The 21,787-nt window shown below is 38.7% G+C and overlaps 1 protein-coding gene across 2 annotated transcripts in view; it reads left to right on the forward strand.

The window, feature by feature from the left end:
* Window positions 1-142: 142 nt before the first annotated feature.
* Window positions 143-21,787, forward strand: part of mtnr1bb (melatonin receptor 1Bb) — a 50,278-nt gene continuing 28,633 nt past the window's right edge. Inside the window, exons 1-3 of one of the 2 annotated variants that reach the window (XM_008427204.2) lie at window positions 143-570; window positions 693-737; window positions 833-1,419. In XM_008427204.2, coding sequence (XP_008425426.1) covers window positions 1,212-1,419 — 208 coding nt within the window. In that variant the 5' untranslated portion in view covers window positions 143-570; window positions 693-737; window positions 833-1,211. The remainder of the gene's footprint in view (window positions 571-692; window positions 738-832; window positions 1,420-21,787) is intronic. The other variant, XM_017308656.1, reaches the window with a different exon arrangement.

Here is a 21,787-nt window from a genome sequence, read left to right on the forward strand (position 1 = left end):
TTCACGTCTAAAATTAGATTTCGAGAAACATACACAGCGGCAACGTGTCTGATTTAATCATTTTTACTTTCAAAATGTCCTCCCCGTTCACCCCGGTGGAAAAAAAGAAAAAAAAAAAAGATTACGCGAAGTCACAGCGTGATCACTGGATTTCCCGAACCGACCCGACTCTGTGTGCTTACAGTCGGAGCACCTCCGAGCAATTGTGCCCAAATCAAAGGCAGATTCTGGGAGGTCACGCCGGGATAGAGTTGGAATAAAATGCAGCGGGGCAAAAATGGAAAATATTTTTGTTTTCACGCAGAGTAGGGGACGAAGGAAGAAGAGAGAGAGAGAGGGACACACACACGCACGCACACACACGCACACACACACACACACCGAAAGAGGCGAGTCTTCGCTCCATCCTCACTCTGTGGATGTCTCCACATCCTCATCATCATCCTCATCATCATCAGTGTCTCACCGGGGGCTGCTACTGTGTGACATTTCGCTACGTTCAGCTCCAGTTGCGCCGTTTAAGCTGTACGGTCCTGTACATGGACACGCAGACACACATCGCTAAAGAAGGTAAACTAAGCTGCACGTTGAACACAGAGATAACCCCTGCCATTTGACCGCTTACAAGGAAATCGCTCGCTTTTCCATTTTTATTTACCCCCTTTTTTTTTCTTTCTTTTTTTTTTTGTGAGCACACGCAGACGAAGGAGAGTTACAAATGCCAACCAACAAGCCAGGTAAGGCGTCACATTAAGAGTTCAGAAACAAGAGCCGTGTTCTTAGAACATTATTTTCTGAAAGAGAAATGTTTCGCATTCCTTTCTCCCGGCAGGAGGTGTGGCACCGCGGCCGTGTGCCGTTTGTCGCGGGACGTGGACCGGTCACTTTGCTTCTGAAGATGTGAGGGAAAAAAGGAAGCCAAGAGTCCGGGCAACTTCATGCGTCACACGTGATCACAGCAGCAACTAATTGTCGCCTTTAAGTGGCGGACTTTACCTGCGCTCTCGTGGAACTTGGGGAAGGGTGCGCTCCATGTTTCATCTAGGACACACCGGTACCGACGGTGCCGGCGGGACGTTGAAATAATAATAATAATAATAATAATAATAATAATAAAAATACACTTGCAATAACAAAAAGAGGAGAGAAAAAAAAAATCAACATTTTAGCGGGGGGCTTGAGGCGGGCAGCTTCGCGCTGTGGACCGAGTGATGCCGGACACGTTGATGCTCCTGAAGAACCGGACAGAGCCACGGCTGGGGCAGCTGGAGCGCAGCCTGCCCGCGGAGGGCACCGCTCGGCCTGCCTGGGTCATCGCTATACTGGCCAGTGTCTTGATCTTTACCACGGTGGTTGATGTGCTAGGAAACCTGCTGGTCATCATTTCGGTGTTCAGGAACCGCAAGCTGAGGAACGCAGGTGAGGTGTTGTTTTTTTGTTTTTTTTCTCTTCTTCTCCCAGACTATTCAGCAGAGGTCACACAAAGATGATCTAAATGATGAGTCAACACAGCTATAATAATTTTAGACAAACTGTCTTTCAGCTTCTAAAACTTTCACATACAGCACCAACAGAAGGCATCCACACCCTTTCACTTTTTAACATTGCTTAGTTATTCTAAAATAGATTTAGGTTTTGTTTTCTTCTAAAAGTGTGCACAAAATAGCTAAAATTGCCAAGGCAAAACATCTTAGATTTTTCTTTATAAATCTATAACAATATAAACCTTGGAACATAACAGGTACGCATGCATTCACCTGTTTTTGCTATCCGACTCAAAATTGACCTCGGGTTTCTCCGACTTCCACCAAATCATCCTTGAGATGCTTCTGCAACTTGAAAGCAATCCACCTGTGGCAAATTCAGTTGACTGAGCATGATTTGGATTGGAAAACAAGGTCTCACGGTTGACGGAGCACGTCAAAGAAGCAACCAAGCAATGAAGTTAAATGTATGTCTCTAGACCTCTGGCACCTGTTTGTTTCAGGGCACAAATCTGGAGGAGTATGTAAAAAATACTTTTGCACAACTAATTCTTGCCAAAATCACCCTGGTGTCCAGTGCTTAGAAATGAAAAAAGCTTGGAATCACAAGGACTCCATTTGAATTTTTGCTATATCTGGGATTCATTGATTAGATAGGTGAGCGCCAGGGCAGAGGCAGAGCCATAGTATCGGTGGAGACAGAAGCATCTGGTCAAGTATTGCTATTGCATTCCACCAGTCAGTCTGCTATGGTAGAATGGTCACATGAAAGCCATTTGGCCACAAAAAAATAGAGATTGTAGGAACAACCCTAACTGGCACTATACTCTGGTTAGCACTATCCCTATGATGTGAGGTGGGGGCAGAATCACATTGTTCTGATGTGTTTTTCTGTCAGTAACAGGAAATCTCTATGACTTTGACTTCTCTTAGAGTTTTGTATGCTGGTTGAAAATATTTATCTTTAGGTATATTCCCTAATTATGAATATGAGAGACAAATGCCACTATGTAAACATTAACTTCATGTTATGTGACTATTTAGTAATTCAATGTTAATAATTCTAACATTTAAATAATATTACTCAGTTGTAAAATTTGTATTATCATTAGTTGCTCAATCTCCACATCTAATTACAAGATAGTTTTTCTTGGTCATTAAATTTCAAGACTGTTCATAATATCATAAGGAGTAATGGGATTAGTATCCTATTGTTGCTACCCACTTAACCAAGGTGTAACAGGAAGTGCTGATATTTTTCATACCGACGAGGAGATTACAATAAACTAAAATCCTATGCAGCCTGATTGGACAGTGTGTCTGTCTGTAAGTCTGTAAATTCCAGCATGCAAAGATGCCTTTAACCTCCAGGAGTTGACAACATTATCCAAACCTCCAAAGGATTTCTATTTTCCTGACAGGCACATGAACTGGGCACATGGTGCTGATGTAGTAGAATTCACACTACATTAAGAGTGGCCGTATTGAGCCTTCTACAGACTTCAGCTTTCCCTGCATTCCTCTTTCTTCATATGCACTATTTTATGTTTAAAGTCTGTGCACCTGGGCAGCAATAAAACAGAATGCATTATTGAAAAAGCTACATATAATAGTGGAGATGCACCTATTTTGTAAAACGTGTTGACATCAATTTTAGATTATTCTGATTCCTCATTGATAATCAAATCTCCCTCACACACTGTGTGATGTTGTCTCTGCTCCCAATATAAATAAGAATAATAATAAAAAAAATATTGGACAATCTTATAAGCTTATAACAACAATATTAATAAGAGTAAAAAGATTTTCTTGCTAAACAGCTCTAAGTCACATAACTGTTTTCATGTACTACAAAGTCCAGTTAAATCCTCCTGATCAAAATACATTAAAATGTCTAACTCAATAGCCGCATATTGCTATTACTGTTATGTGTGAGATTATTAAATTGTTCATTTGTTTATTAAACAGATGCACATTATGTTGTTATTATTATTTATATTAGAGACAACATCTCAGAATGTGTGAAGGAGATTCGAGTCTGCTGCATACTTCTGGAGTTAATCGAGATTTTGCTTTTTTTTTTTTGTTTTCTCTTAATTACTAGAAAAGCTCCTGTTGGGTTCTGTCAGAAATAAGTTCCACACTGACGAGTGTGGTCAGTTAGACTTGCAGGTGTGTTGACTGATTGGAAAAAGACAGAATTTTTTTTAGTTTTCATAAAATTGTTCAATTCTGGTCACAAGAAAATATCTGAATCTGTCTATATACAATTATCTTGAAAAACTGACATTTATACTTGACTTCATGCAGCTATACAACATCACAAAGCTTGGAAAGTGCAACTCTGAGTGCATATCAGCTTAAGGAAAAAAAAATAGGCTTTAGTAAAAATGTCATTTCCCTTAGTAGAATATTTGCATTTCAGACTGTTTTATTAAGTCTTGCATATGTTTTAATTATAATGGGTTACAGCCTAATGCTCTGTCGCAAGTATTTCAGCCAAATTAGTAGATGTTAAATAAAGATGCCTGGTACAAAGGTGAGACCTAAAACTTGTCAACACCAATATTTTCTGAAACGCAGTGTGCTGACTGACCAGTTTTTGGTTTATCGAGCAACAATTAAGGGTTCATGTGATATGCATGTATTTGCATATCCCACAAATCAGCAACTATTTTATATCAAGCAGGATGCAACAGGGATTCTTGCTTTGCCTCATGCATGTCAAAGCAGGTACAACCTTTCATTTGAAGATGTAATAGATTCTGTCTTTGTATTTACTCACATGAGAGAACATTTTGTTTGAGCTTGTTTTCCTTCAGTCAGATGAGCACAACCATCACTGGAGTATTTGAATGTAACCCTGACTCCCACATTGAGCACTAAAGCATGCATAAAAAAACATCTCCAATATAGGTATGCTAGATAGAATTTATAGCAACGAATTACCTTGACAAAAGAGGTTTCAGTATTTGAAGCTTTGCAAAAAAAAGTTTGAAAACAAAATCATGTTTCAAAAGCTCACTTAGCTTTAGATGGGACTTTATTTGAGAAGCTTGACCTACAGAGCCTCTGTTTTTCCCTCCTGTGTTTTCAAACATGTGTTTTTTTGTCCTCTTTAGTCGAGTGCTGTAACCAATTAAACATCAGCGGCAGTGTGCAGATCTCACACAGACCTTTAAGAGGAAGCGCTCCTGGCTTTGGATGTTTGAAGAAGAACGTAGGATCCTGTTGGGGCTTCTGCTGAATTAGAACAACTACAATGCCATTGGGCTAAACAACACATTTTGCTTCCTTGGACATATCACACTCGCTTTAATCTCTCTTTCCTGGAAGACTTGCTTCTGTTTAATTGCACAATTTCCCTTTATTTTCCTGCCTTAAAAAAAAAGCTCCCGTTTCGCTTTTTCTTCATATATCTCTTAAGTGAGAGCATAACCGAAATAAATGTGCTTGAGTTTTAAGCTCTGACAGTACAGTTCTGCCTCAAAGCTGGTCTCTCTCAACCCAAACAGTCCACTCAGCAGTTCTGTAACTGAACCCACAGAAGTCAAAGGATGAGATGACTGCTGTGGACTGAAACAACCCACTTAAACAAATATAATGGGAAAGCACCTGACTTAACGGGAGCGTATTAAGAGTCACAGCTAGAGCCGAGGCTGCTATGTGATCACGCACCGCTGAGCTAGAGGAGCAAACCTACTGCACAGTGCAGCTTTATAACAGACACAAGGTTGGCGACTGATGAGTGGCCTTGCTGCTCTCTCACCTGCCCGCTCTGATTGTACGTACCGCCCCTTTAGTAAATCGTATAATACCGACTCATTGTCAAGACGTCTGCGTATACTCTAAACATTTGAACAAATATTGCCTTTGAAATGGGTTATTTGAAACGAAATCCACTCAAAAGCACTTTAAACATAAACATTTGTGTGTTTGTGCAAAAAGGTACAGCGTAGGGAGGGTTATCTGCAAATGTTGATGTTTTTTTTTTATTTATTTTTATTGCACTCTGTTGTACAAATTTGTGAATGAACATGCGAAAAGCTGAGTGTACGCTTGTGTTGGACACGGTCTTTTGTCCCCAGAGATTTGTCTTTGAAGACGCTTAGGTGTTGCAAACCTCAAAGAGAGTTAGGCTTTGCTGAACCATTCTTCAAAGAGACTTTATTTACATCATGCACACACCTACCTACCTCTCTTTTCTTCTTTCTCCCCCTTCATTCTTCCTTGCTACTTTTCTCATCTTGTGCAAACATGATACTAGAAGTATTCCTTATTTAACACTGTGGCGTAAAAAAAGGTCTCTCCACTCATATGTTCCCTCGCTTACTTTCCGTCTTCCGTGCCTCTGTCCATGGTGCTGAAACCTTGAGCGTCAGTCTTTCCATCTGTCTCTGCGGTGCTGAAACACTCAAAACATAAATCTGTCTTCTTTTATGTAACTGTCTGCTTGTATACTTGTGTAGACCTGATCAGCAACATATCTACTATTCTTAATATTTCAGGATAATTTGGAAGTCACACACTTGCGCTAGCATAAAAGCTTTAAAAATAGTAAGGCAGCAGAAATTTCCAAAATTCTTAGGCAGAGTCAAAACTACTTTTTGTTTTCCATTCACAAACCATAATGTGGCATTAAATTGAATCAGGATTCAAGTATGTTTTGACCATCTGAGCCCAGTTGGCTCATGGAAAGCTCCTTAAATGGGTGTCTGAATTGTCTACAGGCACACAAACTAAGACATGCTGTGTCTAGGGAGGCCGTTTGGTAAATCATGTCATGTACTGTTAGCTTTTCTTTAGGTAGCCCTGCACAAAAAAGTAGACGCATAATTATTTGGCACAGGAATCTTCTGTGTTGCTGTGACTCTTGAAAGAATTGCAAAGGAGATGGCATAGAGTCAACAACTAGAGCCAGAGTCCAAGAAAATAAAAACACTGGTGAGAAAACTGAGCACAGAAAGACCTTGTGTCTTTCATGGCAGCTCTATGTTAAGTGAAATACTAAGACATATTTGGATAAGATGATCTGGCATATTCAGCATAATCCTGGCCCACATAACTGAACTGCAATGAATGCTCAGTGATGATATGAATGTAATGACTCTTAAGTGTTAGGGATTTACATTTATGGAGCTCTGTGTGTAACTAAAAACTGAATGAAAAATAAACTTCCCAGACTTATGAGCAGTGGCTGTTTTTGATATAGACACTGTGGCTCCCTGCTCGGGGCGACATTACATTAGGATGTGGCACAAGGACTCTAACAGGAAAAAAAGAGACACAAGTTGTTGTAGTTTCCATTACTACCAGGTGGGAATGTTACACTGTGATGTTATGTTGTAAGCATCGCAAGAAAATATGGGCATACACTATTGCTTTTGATGACAAATTAAAGGGACATTTCTCTCCCTCTTTCTTTTATAGGCTATCTGGAGTGATAATTAAAACCCCTTTTGTTTAAAATATCAAACATAAACCATTTACAAGGGTTAGACCTGATCTGTTTGATTCTTTAAATAACACTGAACATATCTTGAAAAGCCCAACTCTTTATTTAAAACATAAAATTGGGCCTTTTTTTCCATTGAAACCAACTGAGATTGAGAAAAGCATAAAAAACAAAAAATAAATCAGTCAAATGTGGTATGAATTATTCTACACTGATTGCACTCTTTAAAGCACAGTTTTGCTACTAAAGGCTTTTAATCTACTTGGATTAAAAAGGTGCAGAAGTCTGGGCTTGTCTGGAGTACCAGTCATGTAACAAATTAAAAGCCCTAGAGGTTTGTTAGGATGATCCCAACAACCATGTGAGAATTTTTAAAGGGAGAAAATAAAAAATGCTATTTCAAATGTCCTCTGAGTGTTGTCCTTGATTTTTTTTCCATTAGAAGTCAACAAACCCTTACCTTGAAAAAAATGACTACAATAGAATATTTCTTAAGGAATGACAGAACCATTGCTATTGGGAGATATGAAAGACTTGTATCATTCATGCCCAGGAGGACAAAATGTATCATCAAGAATAAAACTGGACATAGGAAAAAAAAATAAAACAAGAAAATGATAATAAAATAAATTCTGGAAACGGATATAGCATGGGGAGTATTTCTTTGAGCTGTGTCAATGTGTTCCTGTAACTCTCTTCCTTTTTTCTTTAATATGAAATATGCTCTCACATTTGAGTCCATCCAACAGTTAACAACTCCTATAAAACATTATATATGTACCTGCTGAACCCTGTTTGTGAGCTTTGACATGACGAAAAGTAGCTGCACAGTTGAGTTTGAAGTGTAGTCTGCAACCTCAAGCAGGAATGTCAGTGAAAAACACTTCTGCTGCTTCAACAGAATATAGAGTACCCCGTCCTTATGTTTTGGGGATTTTGGACACCCAGACAAGTTTGAACTGCCAAAAGTGCCATTGCGAATTTGGCATACAGCATATTTAGAGAGAGGAAGGGAGAGCCAGTTTCTCCGTAGCGCTCTTGGTACCATTTCAGTCTCCATCTGAAGCGCTCTGTTTCAGCCAGCAAGCCTCTGGGTTATCTCTTGCTACTCTTAATTTCACCATTGCTCTGTCCCAGCTGTGCATCAGTTGGCTGTTTCTACACTGATAAAACATGACAAAGTGTTTAAATTATAAACACAGCAGAGGATAAAAATGAGAGAGGGGGAGAGAGAGTATGCACAAGTGCATGACAGGATACTGCTTTAGAGAGGTAACTCATTCAAAAAGTGAAATGTGATGGTTTGAAGAGAGTTCACATTTGGCTAAAGTTACATTTTTCTCTACAAGTATGTTTGATGTCTCTGAAATGTTTTGTGGTTTAACAGTTGGAAAATGTGTGTGCGCATGCCCTTGATTGACAGAGGAATTATTAAAAAACTTTGACAGCGAGACGATTTGTGTAGAGTTTGTAATGGACAGCCTCGTCTTTTCAGTTTATTGGACAGTTCCTAAGTCTGTATTCCACGTCTTTAAATTTTAGGCATTCAGCCGACAGCATTAATCCAGAGCGTCTCCGTAGGAATAAGCATGGGGGATTTCTGTGTCTTGCTCAAAGACATTTTGACAGGACATACAGCTGTTGGCAGACTATATCGAACTACCCCCTCTGAATACTAACACCAGCCCACTGCCCCTGTCTTTACAGATAATTGTTACTAGATGTACGTTAACTGTCAGTCACATCAATGGGTTATTAGTGGCTATTCCACACAGTGATTTAAAGTGAATTAGGGCTGACACATCTACACTACACACAAAGAAGAAGAAAAAAAAACTCTTGCTGTTGCACAGTCATGAGCGATTTGTGTAATAAACGCCAGAGAGAATTAGGCCCAGCTGACTCCATTTGACTTTTACCTTAATAATAAATTGCTTATTCTGAGTTTTATGATTAATTTAATGATCCAGAAATGTTTCTTCTGATCAAATACATATTTCAAAATGACAGGAAGGGAAGACGGTTTCAGCACCTTATAAAAGTGTTAATACTTTTTGAACTATTTCACATTTTGTCACATTACTACTGTAACATTTAATGTGTCTAACTGGGATTTTTTTTATGATAGACTAAAGCAAATTGATACATAATAAAAAAGCTGAAGAAAAAGGATGCCTGGGTTTAACCACACATAGTTTTCACACTACACAGTGTGAAAACTAGCTTTTTCACAGACAAAGATGTGTGACATGCATTTGTATTCTATCCATGCGAGTCAAGATTTACTTGCTGTTACACCAAAGCATTGACAGCCGCATGTCTCCACCACCTTTGTTCAACCAGCAGTTTTCCCCCATTCTTCTTTGCAAAATAGCTCAAGCTCAGTCAGATTGGGTGGAGACTGTCTGGGAACATTGATTTTCAAGTCTTGCCATATATTTGGAATTGGACTGATGCCTGGACTTCAAATGGGACATTTTAGCATTTGCATGCACTATTTAGTTATAGCTCTTATTTTATGTTTATCTTAATTGTCCTGCTGGAAGACGAACTTTTGTCTTAGATGTCAGGCTTTCCCGTTAGAAGGTATTTGATGCCTCAGAAATTTGACCCACATCCTTGTCATTCCTGAGGAAAACCATGTGCACAGCATGATTCTGCCACAAGGGCTCACTGAGTGAATGGGGTGTGTTAAAGAGTCACATATTACCTTCACAGAACAGTTGTATTTATACACACATAACTTACATATAGATGGACTCGTTTTTTTCATAACGGATTTCTCAAAGCAAGTAATTGCACTGGACTCAAGGTACCAGGGTAACTTTAACATTAACTATATTTTCAGCTTCTTATAACTTCCTCTCTAAGTGACTTTCTTTCTACTACTCCATCAAGGCCAGATTTGTGGCGTGCACGCAGCTGTCCTGTTATCGTTGGACTCTAGTTTCTAATTAGGTGACATGTAAAGGTAGATAGAGATGCTAAACCTTTCAAGTTTTTATTTATAATTATTTTTAATAAAGAGCATGCATTACACTTTGCAATTATGCACTACTTTGTGTTGGCCTATCACATGCAAACTCCCCCCGTGCCCCCCAAAATAAATTAGAAGTTGTAACGTGACAAAGTTAAGTGTAAGTACTTTTTTTGCAAGGCTAACTTAGGATTTCATCTTCCAACCTTGAGAAACTTTTTCTTTTCCACTTTTCAGACAGGAATATTATTCTTTTTAAAATTTTAAAATTACCTCAGTTTCCACCATGATCCAGTAGTAGTTTTGACTAATATTCATGCTCCAGACCAAGGCCTTTTTTGCCGTCGGGGCACTCTGATGTTTGATTTTAATTCATTAAAATCAAAACAGGAGGTAGGCACACTTAACTGTCAGATCAATCAGACTCCCTTTAATCCTGAGGAGATTTTTTTTCAGCTTCCTGCTGAACAGTTAACTTCTCCAAGTCAGAGAGCTGAAGGCAGACTCATAACATCCAACCCAGCGACCCAGCTGGAACCTTTATTTTATGTTCATATCAGGAGAGGCAAAGGAAAACAGGCACAGTCAGAGAATTTGCAGAGCAGATGAAGTGAAAACAGAGAAATACTAAGCTGTAGCTCAGAAAGAAGAAGGGGGAAGAGATTAGATGCAGGGTCTCTGTTGCTAGTTTGATTTGAATTAATCCATTTAACTTGATATTGAGTAATCTGGACTCAAGCGTGAAAATTGTATTTGACATCCCATTATACATCCCAATGTGACAAATATTAGCCACTCAGTCTGGTTTCATCACGTCACTCCATGTAGGATCCATAGGGGAGCTGATCTATAATGCATGGGCGAAGAGTATCTGCGGGTTTTGGGGGGGGGATTTTCCAAGTGTGTTAGGCTTTGCTATATAATTCTTTTATCATCTGGCATTACTGCTTGTTTTTTTTCTTCCTTTCTTTTTTGTCTCGGGGAGTATTTAGGCTGAAGTGAAGGTTGAACATGACTGCGGGTGATGTTTTCAGCAGCATTAAGTGCTCTGGGAGCTGACTTCTGCCTGAGCTGTGTGCCCAGGCACTGTCCTGTGTCTTCTGGGTAAAGCATGACTTCTGTAATTCCCTCGAACACAGACAGCTGGGAAAAGGGAATCGGGGATGAGACCGGCTAGGATGCAGGAAGAACAACAAGGGGATGATGAAAGAGGTAAAAAGAAGAATGAATTATTTGGAAACAGCTAAACAGGGGATGAAATACAGAATGACAGTGCAAGATTCAGAAAAGAGGGGGGGACATGACCACTCTAAAAAAGTGGGAGAGTGTAGGAACTACTGTCATGTGTCATCAGAGTCACCCAGTTGTTATCAGTGCTTTGGTGCTGAGATGAGAGATGATTCAGTAGCACAAGTTCACAGATGTGCCACACACACACGCGCGCACACGCACGCACACGCACGCACACACACGCACACACACGCACACACACAGCAGCTGACAGAACCATTTCTGTTAATCTCAATAACCATGGAAATGATAGATTGACCCATTTAATCTGCAAAGCAAGTGATCAGAAATTTTATTCCCCCGTCTTTCTTATCGCATCCTACGACGTCTGCCATATCTGCCAGTATCCATAATGCATACGCTGTGATAATTTGAAGTGTGTTATGTAACAGCTTCTGAAAACCTTCCGGCAGCAGTGGGTGAAGAGGTGGAAGGAAGCAAGGGATTTGCTGCAGGAGAAGGAGGAGAAAGAGAATGAAAGAAGAAGGAGGGAGGTGAAATGGAGAAGATGTTAGAAATCAAGGGCAACGTAGGATGAGAAAATGAGACTGGAATAAGGAAGGGAGGAAGTTGCTAGGTGTTGCAAGGATGCACACAACTGTATCCGTGCAAATGAGTCCATAGACAAAACTGTCACCCAGGATGTTTGTTTTAGGGCACAGAGACAAACTGTGTGTGTGTGTGCGTGTGTGCGCGTGCGTGTGCGTGTGTGTGTGAGAGAGAGAGGGAGAAGGAGAGAGAGAGAGGACAGAATAATGTTTTTATTGTTTTGGTCTGTTACAATTTAGGTGAAAGTCTGGACCAATTTCTTTCAAACTGTGAAACAGAACACTGGTTGTCTAATTTTTTCATTTATTAATACAAATTTATGACCGAGATTGAGGTTTGAATGTTTTAGGGCAAAACAGAGTGCTTGGACTCAAAGACTTCACTATATGGCAACTTGCAATAAAAATCTGTCTGCCTATCTCTGCTCAATTTCATGGCAGTATATTAAATTGCACAGAGGCAATGTTCCATAAAAGCCAATCATACAGACCAACACAGCGGACTGTTTAAGCAGGTTACTTTAAAAACAATATGGCAATGTGTGAACATCTCATGTCATGGGTTGCTAGTTAATCTATTATCTGAAGATGGAAAGAGTATGGCACACCTGCATACTTGCCAAGACATGATGGTTCACCTAATATGACAGGCCATGCAAGTCAAGGAAAGTATAAGTTACAAGAACTAGTCTTTGTGTAGTTTGTACTCCACACAAATTGGTCTTTAATAAAGATTGTATGGAGAAAAGTGAACTTTCTGGTCTACATACAAAATAAAAAATGTGTGCCCATTGCAATTTATGGTGGCGGAAGCATCATGCTGTGGGGATGCTCTTATTGAGTAGGTAGGCTAAGAAGAGGCAGGTCAGTGTTGATGGGAAAATTGATGCAGTTAAATGCATGGGAAAAGTTGATTGTTTGTTGAGGCTACAAACCATGTACAGTAAGACTGCAACTGAAGTTCACCTTTCGCCAAAACTATTATGTCATGCTAGAACTATAATGGAATGCTTAAACAAGCTTTAAAATTGTCTAGTCAAAGTTCAAATCTAAATCTAATTGAGGATCTGTGTCAAGGCTTGAAAAATACATTTATTAGTAAAATATTATATTTATATTTTTCAAAGGCACTGCAACTCTTGTCAGATTATTTAAACTATATAGCTCTATTTTATAGGAACGAAATGCTTCCCAATGCTGTATCAGTAAACCAAATGAGGTTACGCCAGGTTAAGCTGCATCCTAGTGCAATGCAAGTCATTGAAACCCGTTAGTATTAATGGGAGCATCCTTAGCCTCTAAGAAAATTAAAAATGGAACAGGTTTTATTCAACCAGCTTTCCATTTGTGGACCCTGAAGTCATGTTAAATACATTGCAGTAGCACATCTCATTAAAGTTGGCATAATCAGTCTCTTCCAAGAGAAAATGAATAAAAAAATATATTTGAAAAGAAATCTAAATAGTTCTTAGATTTATCTCGAACACCTTGAACTTAAAACTTGCTACAAACATATTGTTTGTGATTCTTGTGCACTCCTGCTTTAAAACTGCAGTTGAAGTTGTTCAAGGTTTCACATGCAACATCTGAATTACTTTATTTCATGCATGGATTTATTCCCCCAATTTCCACATTTTGAAAAAGTTATTTAGCCTTTTTTTTTTTTTCACTTCTAATAATTTTGCAGGTGAATAGGTTCAGAATATGAATGAACACATTCAAATTTGTCCTGAAAGCATTAGTTGGTTTAGAAAATGTGCTCACTGAGGCTCATCAAACTGCTCTCGGGGCATATTCATTGCACTAGGACACATTAGGATTACAATTAATTAGGCAGAAGGGATATTTTTGAAATGACAAAAAATAAAATAAAGTCGGTCCTCTTCCTCTGAGGGTTACACATCTTTCAGTTCTTGTTAATCCGTTTCACAACTCATGATCAGAGCATGTTTTTGGATCCCTAGTGTAACAGGCAGCTGAAACACTTAGTGCCCAAATTAGGGTCAACTGAAACTCCTACGCTTTTTTATTTTTGATCAAGCACAGAATGCCCAGATAAATTAAATGCATTCAAATGCTGTGGTCAGTCAGATTGAAGTAATTTTGCAAGTGTGTGAGGAAATGAAGGCAATATTTTTGCCTTCATGTCTTTAACAGTCGTCTTTAAAAGGCTATCTGTGATGATTTCATGTATTATCAATACAACATTTCTCCTTTAGGTCCAGCATTAATCTGAATTTTCATTTTCTCTGTATTCACAGTTAAAATGATGAGTTAAGACAGCTTTCTGATTTAATCATCTGCTTTGCTTTTCAGTTCAGCATCCACTCCAAAGGTCAATCTCCTAGCTCTGACCAGACTTAATGTTTTATTGCTGCCCTCGGTGGAGATGCCAGTAAGCTCAAGTATCCAAACATTTTGAACCTAACCTACATTTACTTAAAAAAAAAAAAAAAAAAAAAAGCAAGTCATATTTTACGATACAACAGAGTTTGTGCGTAGCACTGCTGTTGGTTTGCAGCACACTTCCTAGCGAGGTGTTAAACTACAACAGATATCTGGGACAACAGAATGAGGTGAATCAATGGCAGTTCTGATGCGAAAGGAATAGAGGAGAAAATCAGCTCTCTTGCGGTGCATCGTAAACGCTGGGGTTTGGATGCCGGGGGTGGGGGTGGGAGTGTGGTGTGGGGTAAGGTTTTAGCTTGCCTGGGGCAAAACATCCATAGACTGCATTTTGAATTTGAACTGCCCTGACTGGAGTTCATCTCCGTGCTCTAACAAAAGCTTTGCAAAAGGTGACGGCATGCTCAAAAACGTGCATCTTCTCTCTCATCCTGTGATGAGCACAAACAGTTCTTTGTATGTTGCTTGTTGTGGAAGATGTTCGATAGATTTCATCTGGCTTTGAGAGAGAGAGCTTGAGCTGGATTAAAAGCTTTGCAAAAGAAGAACAGTTGGCAGCAACATCTCTGTTATCCTAGCATCTGAAAATCTGACCAATAATGGATTTTTTACTTGCCTCATCAAATACTTAATAAGTAGAGAGAAACCTTTTCACTTGAGGTCAAGCGTATAAACATATAAATAGAAAACATAGCTAATGTAATTTGTAGTCATATAGAAAATCAGTACGACCCTGTCTTTCGAAATAAACATTCACATGTTTTTATTCATCTGGGAAGAGGTGAAAATTTGACTTAGATTTATTCATTAAACACCAAACCCAAAATACCCAGTTTTACTCATTTTGGTGAAAATATCTTCTGAGTCAGATAAATTCACTTTCCTTGAATGCTGTGTTTTCTTTACATCAAGCATGTCTTTAGTTCTGGCCTCCAAAAATGTGAGATTTTAGACAAAACTCTCTAAAGAACCTTGTTCCAGAAGTCCTGATCTATGTCTGTGTTCACTTTGGCAAACCTCAGTGTATTCTTATTTTCCATAGAGTGCTGAGGTTTCTTCCTTTCACCCCTCCCATGAAAAACTAAATATATTTGAACTTAGTCGGATGGTCAGGCCAGTTTGCTTTAAATATCCTCCACTAGAAGATTATTTTCTATGCGGAGGAATGATCGGGTGTCTTTTTTTATACAACTCAAATCCCTTACCAGACTCATGAGCTGCTACAATCCTCTTTCTGAAGGCCTCAGGCTGCTCTTTCGAACTCCCAATTCATAAATCAGGAGCACAGCAAGCTAACCGATGATTTAAATAGAAAAACTCCCTCAAACTGTTGAGTAATTATGATCTCATTGTTGCTGGCTGAGATCAGCAACAATGATCTCAGCCATTGAGATTTTTAGTCAGAATAAATGTGGATGTGTCCTGAATTCCATGTTAACTTTTGTAGTAAATATCCATTAGAAAATAATTTGATATTTCATGGGGTGTCCTTTTTGTTATTGGGATCTTAATGCTTTGTGGAGTCAGATTTCTATCATTTTTGTAAAATCTGATCATAATTTTCCCATTATGAAACTCGCAGAGGAATTGTTTGGGACTGCATTATGTGGGTAACATTGTTGGAGCTCATTATTGAATCAATATTTATATCTTCTTTTCAGCAACTAATACAAAAATCTACCAAAATGCTTGTAAAAAAAAATTAAAATGGAGAACACCTTCTGAACGTTTTTATGCATATTGGGCTAATTAGGAGTGGCGGAGGCATTCGCTCCATTCGCCTATGTCTTTGTGTCCTTGGCCAAGACACTTCACCCACCTTGCCTGCTGGTGGTGGTCAGAAGGGCCAATGGTGAGATGTAGCAGCCTTGCTTCTGTCAGACTGCCCCAGGGCAGCTGTGGCTGCACAGCGTGCCATCATCAGTGTGTGTGAATGTGTGTGAATGGAAATCGTCTTTGCTGGTATTGAAAAGGGTTATACAAGTCTGATGTTATTTCAGTTTATTATTGTAACACATGGATGTGGTTTGATCAAAATCATTCCATTGTATCTCTGGTTGTATGTGTAGAAAAGCAGTCCTACTGTCAGGTGAGTCTCTACTCCTGTCTCAAATCTCATGCAACCTCTAACAGGTTTTCTTCCAGGATTGGCTGGTATTTCATCCCCATCCACCCAAAGTCACCACCATATTTCACAGAGGTAAAGGTGTGTTCAGGGTGACGTACAGTATTAGTTTTTTAGAAACATATTAGACTTTATGCACAGTTAGTTATTCTCTAAATACCAGCTTTGTGAAGTGAATGACTTATAGTTGCCCCTTCAGCAGATTCTCCCACATCAGATTATTTAAAATGTTTTGCCTTTTTATTTTTCATTTACTTACTTTTACTTACCCTATTTTCCGCACTAAAAGGCGCACCTAGAAACCTTCAATTTCCTCAAAAGCCGACAGTGCACCTTATAATCCGGTGCGCCTTATACAGTATATGGACCAATATTGAGCCACAACAGGTCTAGCAACTACGGTAAGCAGCCGCCGACTTCATTTTCCCCGTAGAAGAAGAAGTGCGCGGTGTATGCTGGGATAGTTGTCAGAATGCTGGTTTGTTAATAAAGTTTGACTGACCTATCTACCCTCCGACCTGATAATCAGGTCGTCTGCAGGTCATTTAGCACCACGTTCTCCACAAACATGCTGTGCGCGAACGGAGAAGGGTCACCATCATCCGGCCCAGGCGCGGAAGGCTCTCCTCGCCGACCGGAGTCGGACTGTTTTGTTGACATTCTTTATGTCAACAAAGTGGCTTTAGATATTCATCCGGGGTGCTTCGACTAGGGTTACCAAGGAACCAGCCCCTATACATTGAAAGCCGGGGGGGTCAGGGGTAGAGAGACAGAGACTGCGACGGCAGCGTGTCGGTTGGTCTGTGTTACCCAGAAAGCAGTTGGGCACAATATCGCAACACCAACACTGTGAGTGAAACAATGACTGGGGCAGCCTACTATATAAAGTACTCGGAGACCACTTCTTTATTATTACACATCCACGTTTATAGAGTACAGAACAAATTGCATCCCGTATAGGTTCAATACGGGACGGGTGGCAACCGTAACTGTAGCGTCTATTCTATGCACCTTATATATGAAAAAAGTTTTAAAATAGGCCATTCATTGAAGGTGCGCCTTATAGTGCAGAAAATACGGTTATCGTTTTTTTCTAAAATTAATTTACCATATGTTACATTAAACTATGTCGTTTTTGGTTGGTATATAAGCAAATTTAACACTTGCATAAGGGTCTCAGTTTTTCTGCATTAAAAAAAGGCTTCTTGGTAAAAGCCAAAAGCCTTGCACTGAAAGAAACAGAAACTAGATGAATATGTGTCAGTGCTCACACACCCCTGCCTTTCCTATCCATTTCACATGTCAGATCCTCTTATCTTGAAACCTAACCTGCCCTCAAGCATTTTAGGTTTTCATCATAAGTTGCCACTGTGATAGATCCCGCCAAAGCGGGGAGCTACTAAAAGATCCAGAACTGAACGTGAAGTAAAATACAAGCCACTGATCCAGGTTCATAGCAGAGACCAACTAGAAAAACAACGGATTGATCTGGAAGCAAAACAAGAACACAAACATGAAACTGAGCAACAAGGCTAAGTAAATATGCATCTAATTGTTAGTGGAACATGTCACATGGAAGTCCAAACTGGCCTAATACAAAGCGATAATTTGTAAGCTAAGCGTTTGTGGTTTAGATAATACGAACCTCCAAGTAAAGGTGAGAGAATCTTAATTTCTTTCCTTGAAACATCCCACTCCAACTCAGCAGACTGCTGTTCTGTTTGAAAACACATCAATTACAACAACAAGGAAACTGCTCCCACCAGACACACACTTTTCTATATGTAGCTCTGCTACATGTTTCCAAGACAGGAAGTTTAATTACAGAACACAGAAAAACACATTTGTACTTGGAAATGGAAATACTATGGAATGTATCAATAATCCTAAGTATTTTTAATTCATGTTGATGCAATCTTAGGGTGAAACTGAAGAAAAGGCATCAGTAGATGGATACATCTGTAAATGTATCTTTTGTTCACTGAATTCTTAAGTTACCAACATGGAAAAGCAAAAAGAAAAAAAAAAGCTTTTTTTTTACATACTTATCCTCATCTAATCTTATTCAAATCTTAAATATTCATTAGTCTTGTGGTGCCACCAGTTTTTCATTTCACTTTGTATTGTTTTAATTGCTTTCTATGCATTATTTCACTAGTGCAGTGTTGTTTTCAGATGTAGCATTTTGAACGTAGGCCTGGCAGTTCAATTTTAATCTCATTTTACCACACCACCTATATCCATATGTTGGCTGTATCATCTACACGGCTTCTGACAAACTTTAGACAGTATTTTTATATATTTATAAATCTCCTCCAACAGTGGCTTTGTTCTTGCTGCTCTTTCATAAAGGCCAGATTTTTGGAGCTCACAACTACTCGTCCCCTCTGGGCTGTAAACCTTGACAGCTCCTTCAGTTACAATGGATCTCTCGGCTGATTCCAACGAAATACGCTGAAGATTGTGGTCGCAGTTTGACAAAAGGTGAAAAATACCAGGGCACTGTCAGTAACAAGGGATTCAAGGATGATATTAAAATTTAAAACTGCAGTTGGTCCGTTTAATGTTCAAATAGAGAATGTATGATAATATGAGTAAGAACATCAAAGTCAATTTGAATATTTTATTTCTGCAATCTGATGAGATTTTAGGGAGAAGGCAGGGGGTTTAATTGTACCGTTTGGACATTTTTCCACAATTGTATACCAAAGACACTCATTATCTCTTTGCAGGTGACTGTTATTAGATACAGCAGCTTCTCATAAAATGTAAGCCAGTTTTCATTGTGAAATATTATTAGATCTCTTGCTAAAAATGATCTTACCCATCTGGTTTCTTATACGTGTTCAGAGGTTTCTGTGAATGGTAAATATCCTTTGCACCATCTAAATCGATTTTAAAATACTGATTTCTTGTTTTTGTGAAACTTTTGATTTCCTGTTCTGATATTAGTTAATTATGAGAGCTACTTTTTCTAGCCCTTTGATATGTTTAAATTAAATAAACGACAAATAACTTAAATCATTTTCTCTTTCAATGCTCATCTCCAAAAGCAAAATAAGATTAGAATTGAAAAACATCCAGTGCTGTTACATATCCCACAAGTCTTTTTGGATGAGTACATTGTGTAGGCTGCCAATCCAGAGCTGTGTTCCACTCCTTTGATCACAACGATGAATGCACACACAGTGCCATTTCACCGATTAGTTGTACAATGCGTTGATAAAATGTTTTACAAATTGTATCCCTTCACCTAACAATCCTAATAAATAATGTGCACTATTACTTGTGTTGAATTTGCAAAGTCCAAACATGTGTATTGTATCACTGTAATAAAAAGAATGTCAGGAACATGACTTGAATTCTCACAGTCAAAGTTCCCTTCTATTTTTTTTTATTTCCTTTTTTTACTTACACAAAACTGTCTCACTCATGAAACGGTACACAGCAAACGCATGATAGATTCCATAGGTGTAATATATCATTATTTGACTGGAGGGCAGCATGTGTGACTCAAAGGGGAATTGACTTAAACTGCCGCAGCTTGGGATTTATGACTAACAGTTTTCACATTATGTTTCCTAGCTTTGCAGTACAGACACAAAATCTCTTTGTACGGTTCTATTCATCATTTTTGACAAAGTGCTCAGCTGCTACACTTTTTACATTTCAGTGATGCATGTAGATATAGTATGAAAATATTACCCTATCCTCATATATATCATGACAAACAAAAGTGTTGAATGGAACTTTGCAGATACGTTCGGACTCCCACCCTAAAGCAGAGTAGCTACTCATCCATTTTCTGAGCTCACTTTGTCCTGTTTGGGGTCAGAGTGGGATGCTTCCCATCTGCGCTCCCATTTGGGAGTGAGCCAGGGTCCGTTCTTGCAATGTCAACAGTCCATCACAGGGCCAGTACAGAGACACACCAGGCAAACAACCGTGCTCGCTCACCCCCACAATCGAATAGAATAGCCAATTAACCCAACATGTACATTACTTCCTTCTTGCTACGTAATTAGAAAAAGCAGCACAACTAAACGTTAGCCCAGCAATTTTCTCACGGTGGGTTATACATTTTAATCAGTACACTTGTATCTTTGACAGCAGCTGAAAAGACAAAACAGAAAGTTTTGCAGTTATCCTTCATTTCCATTTCTGTTTTTTTTAAATACCATTTTGTTTCTACTTTTAAGATCAATTCCAAAATAAAAGAATGTCATTGCCCTATTGTGTAATGTCTTTGCTTGATGATATTTTAACAAAGAAGGAAAAATGTGGACATGATTAGTAGACTACTATAGCACTCGTATAGCAATAGGAAAAATACTTATCAAAAACATTACACACTGATCAAACATCCATCTGAGCTGCTACACAATGATCGAGGAGGACACTTGAAGAAAATGTAAACCTTTCATATTTTCCAGCTTGTTTCCATGCATTAGTCAAACCAGTGACATGTTTGTAATGTCCACAGTCACAGTTAGCCCAGGGCATAACTGCACAAATGATTGCTTGTGGTTTCACAGCAACAACATGGCAACACAGAGCATAAAAAGGACAAAGAGAATTTGTTCTTCACCTATTTTGCCAGAAACATTCTTGAAATGCAAATCTATTTTATTTTAACATCATGTTTTGTTCCACTATCTCTTGTTATGGAAGACATTGTAATCTCACATGAATAAATTTGCAATTACAATTTCCAGATTTATGTTTCACACAGAAGGAGTACAAAACCTCAACATGCATCACAGAGACATTTACCCTCAGATACTGGACCACTATTGACATCTTGTTAAGGCCATTTTAGGTCTGCCAGTCATTGTCTCTACTTTGATGAAATTTAGTGTATACAAAGCTGTCCAAAGTAAGGTTGTTTTTTTTAGCTCATTTAATCAAATAACTTTTCAACCAATGACTTTGTGTGATTATTTTTCCTTTTCCCGTTTCATTTGCAAGAAAGATAAAAGACGATGCTTTCTTTTCTCCTTTTTCTACTAATAACACTGAGGGTAAACGTTCACTGAGGGTAAACGTTCACTAGCGTTCACTTCTCAACTTTTGGTAGAGAAGGTACGAATGAACATTACATGACTGGTTTTATAGTTTTTAAAGTAATGTTGATTTAATGCACAGTTTTAAACATTCTACAAACATAAAAAGTCTACAATAGTAGCTGCATTTCTCATAAGAAAACCAAACCCCACTTTTACCTTCTTAAATGTTTCTGTTTGACATTTACTACATTTTGGATAAAATTCAACAAGTGTAGCTGGTGATCAATGAAAATAATGCTCAAATTGAAGAATTTTTTCTAATTATAATTGTTTTGCTGATCTAGTCACTAAGTTTGCATGTTCTCCCTGTGCATGCGTGGGTTTTCTCCGGGTACTCCGGTTTCCTCCCACAGTCCAAAAACATGACTGTTAGGTTAATTGGCCTTTCCAAATTGCCCCTAGGTGTGAGTGTGTGTGTGCATGGTTGTGTGTCTCT

Source organism: Poecilia reticulata, linkage group LG14 (assembly GCF_000633615.1).
Source record: "Poecilia reticulata strain Guanapo linkage group LG14, Guppy_female_1.0+MT, whole genome shotgun sequence".
NCBI lineage: Eukaryota > Metazoa > Chordata > Actinopteri > Cyprinodontiformes > Poeciliidae > Poecilia > Poecilia reticulata.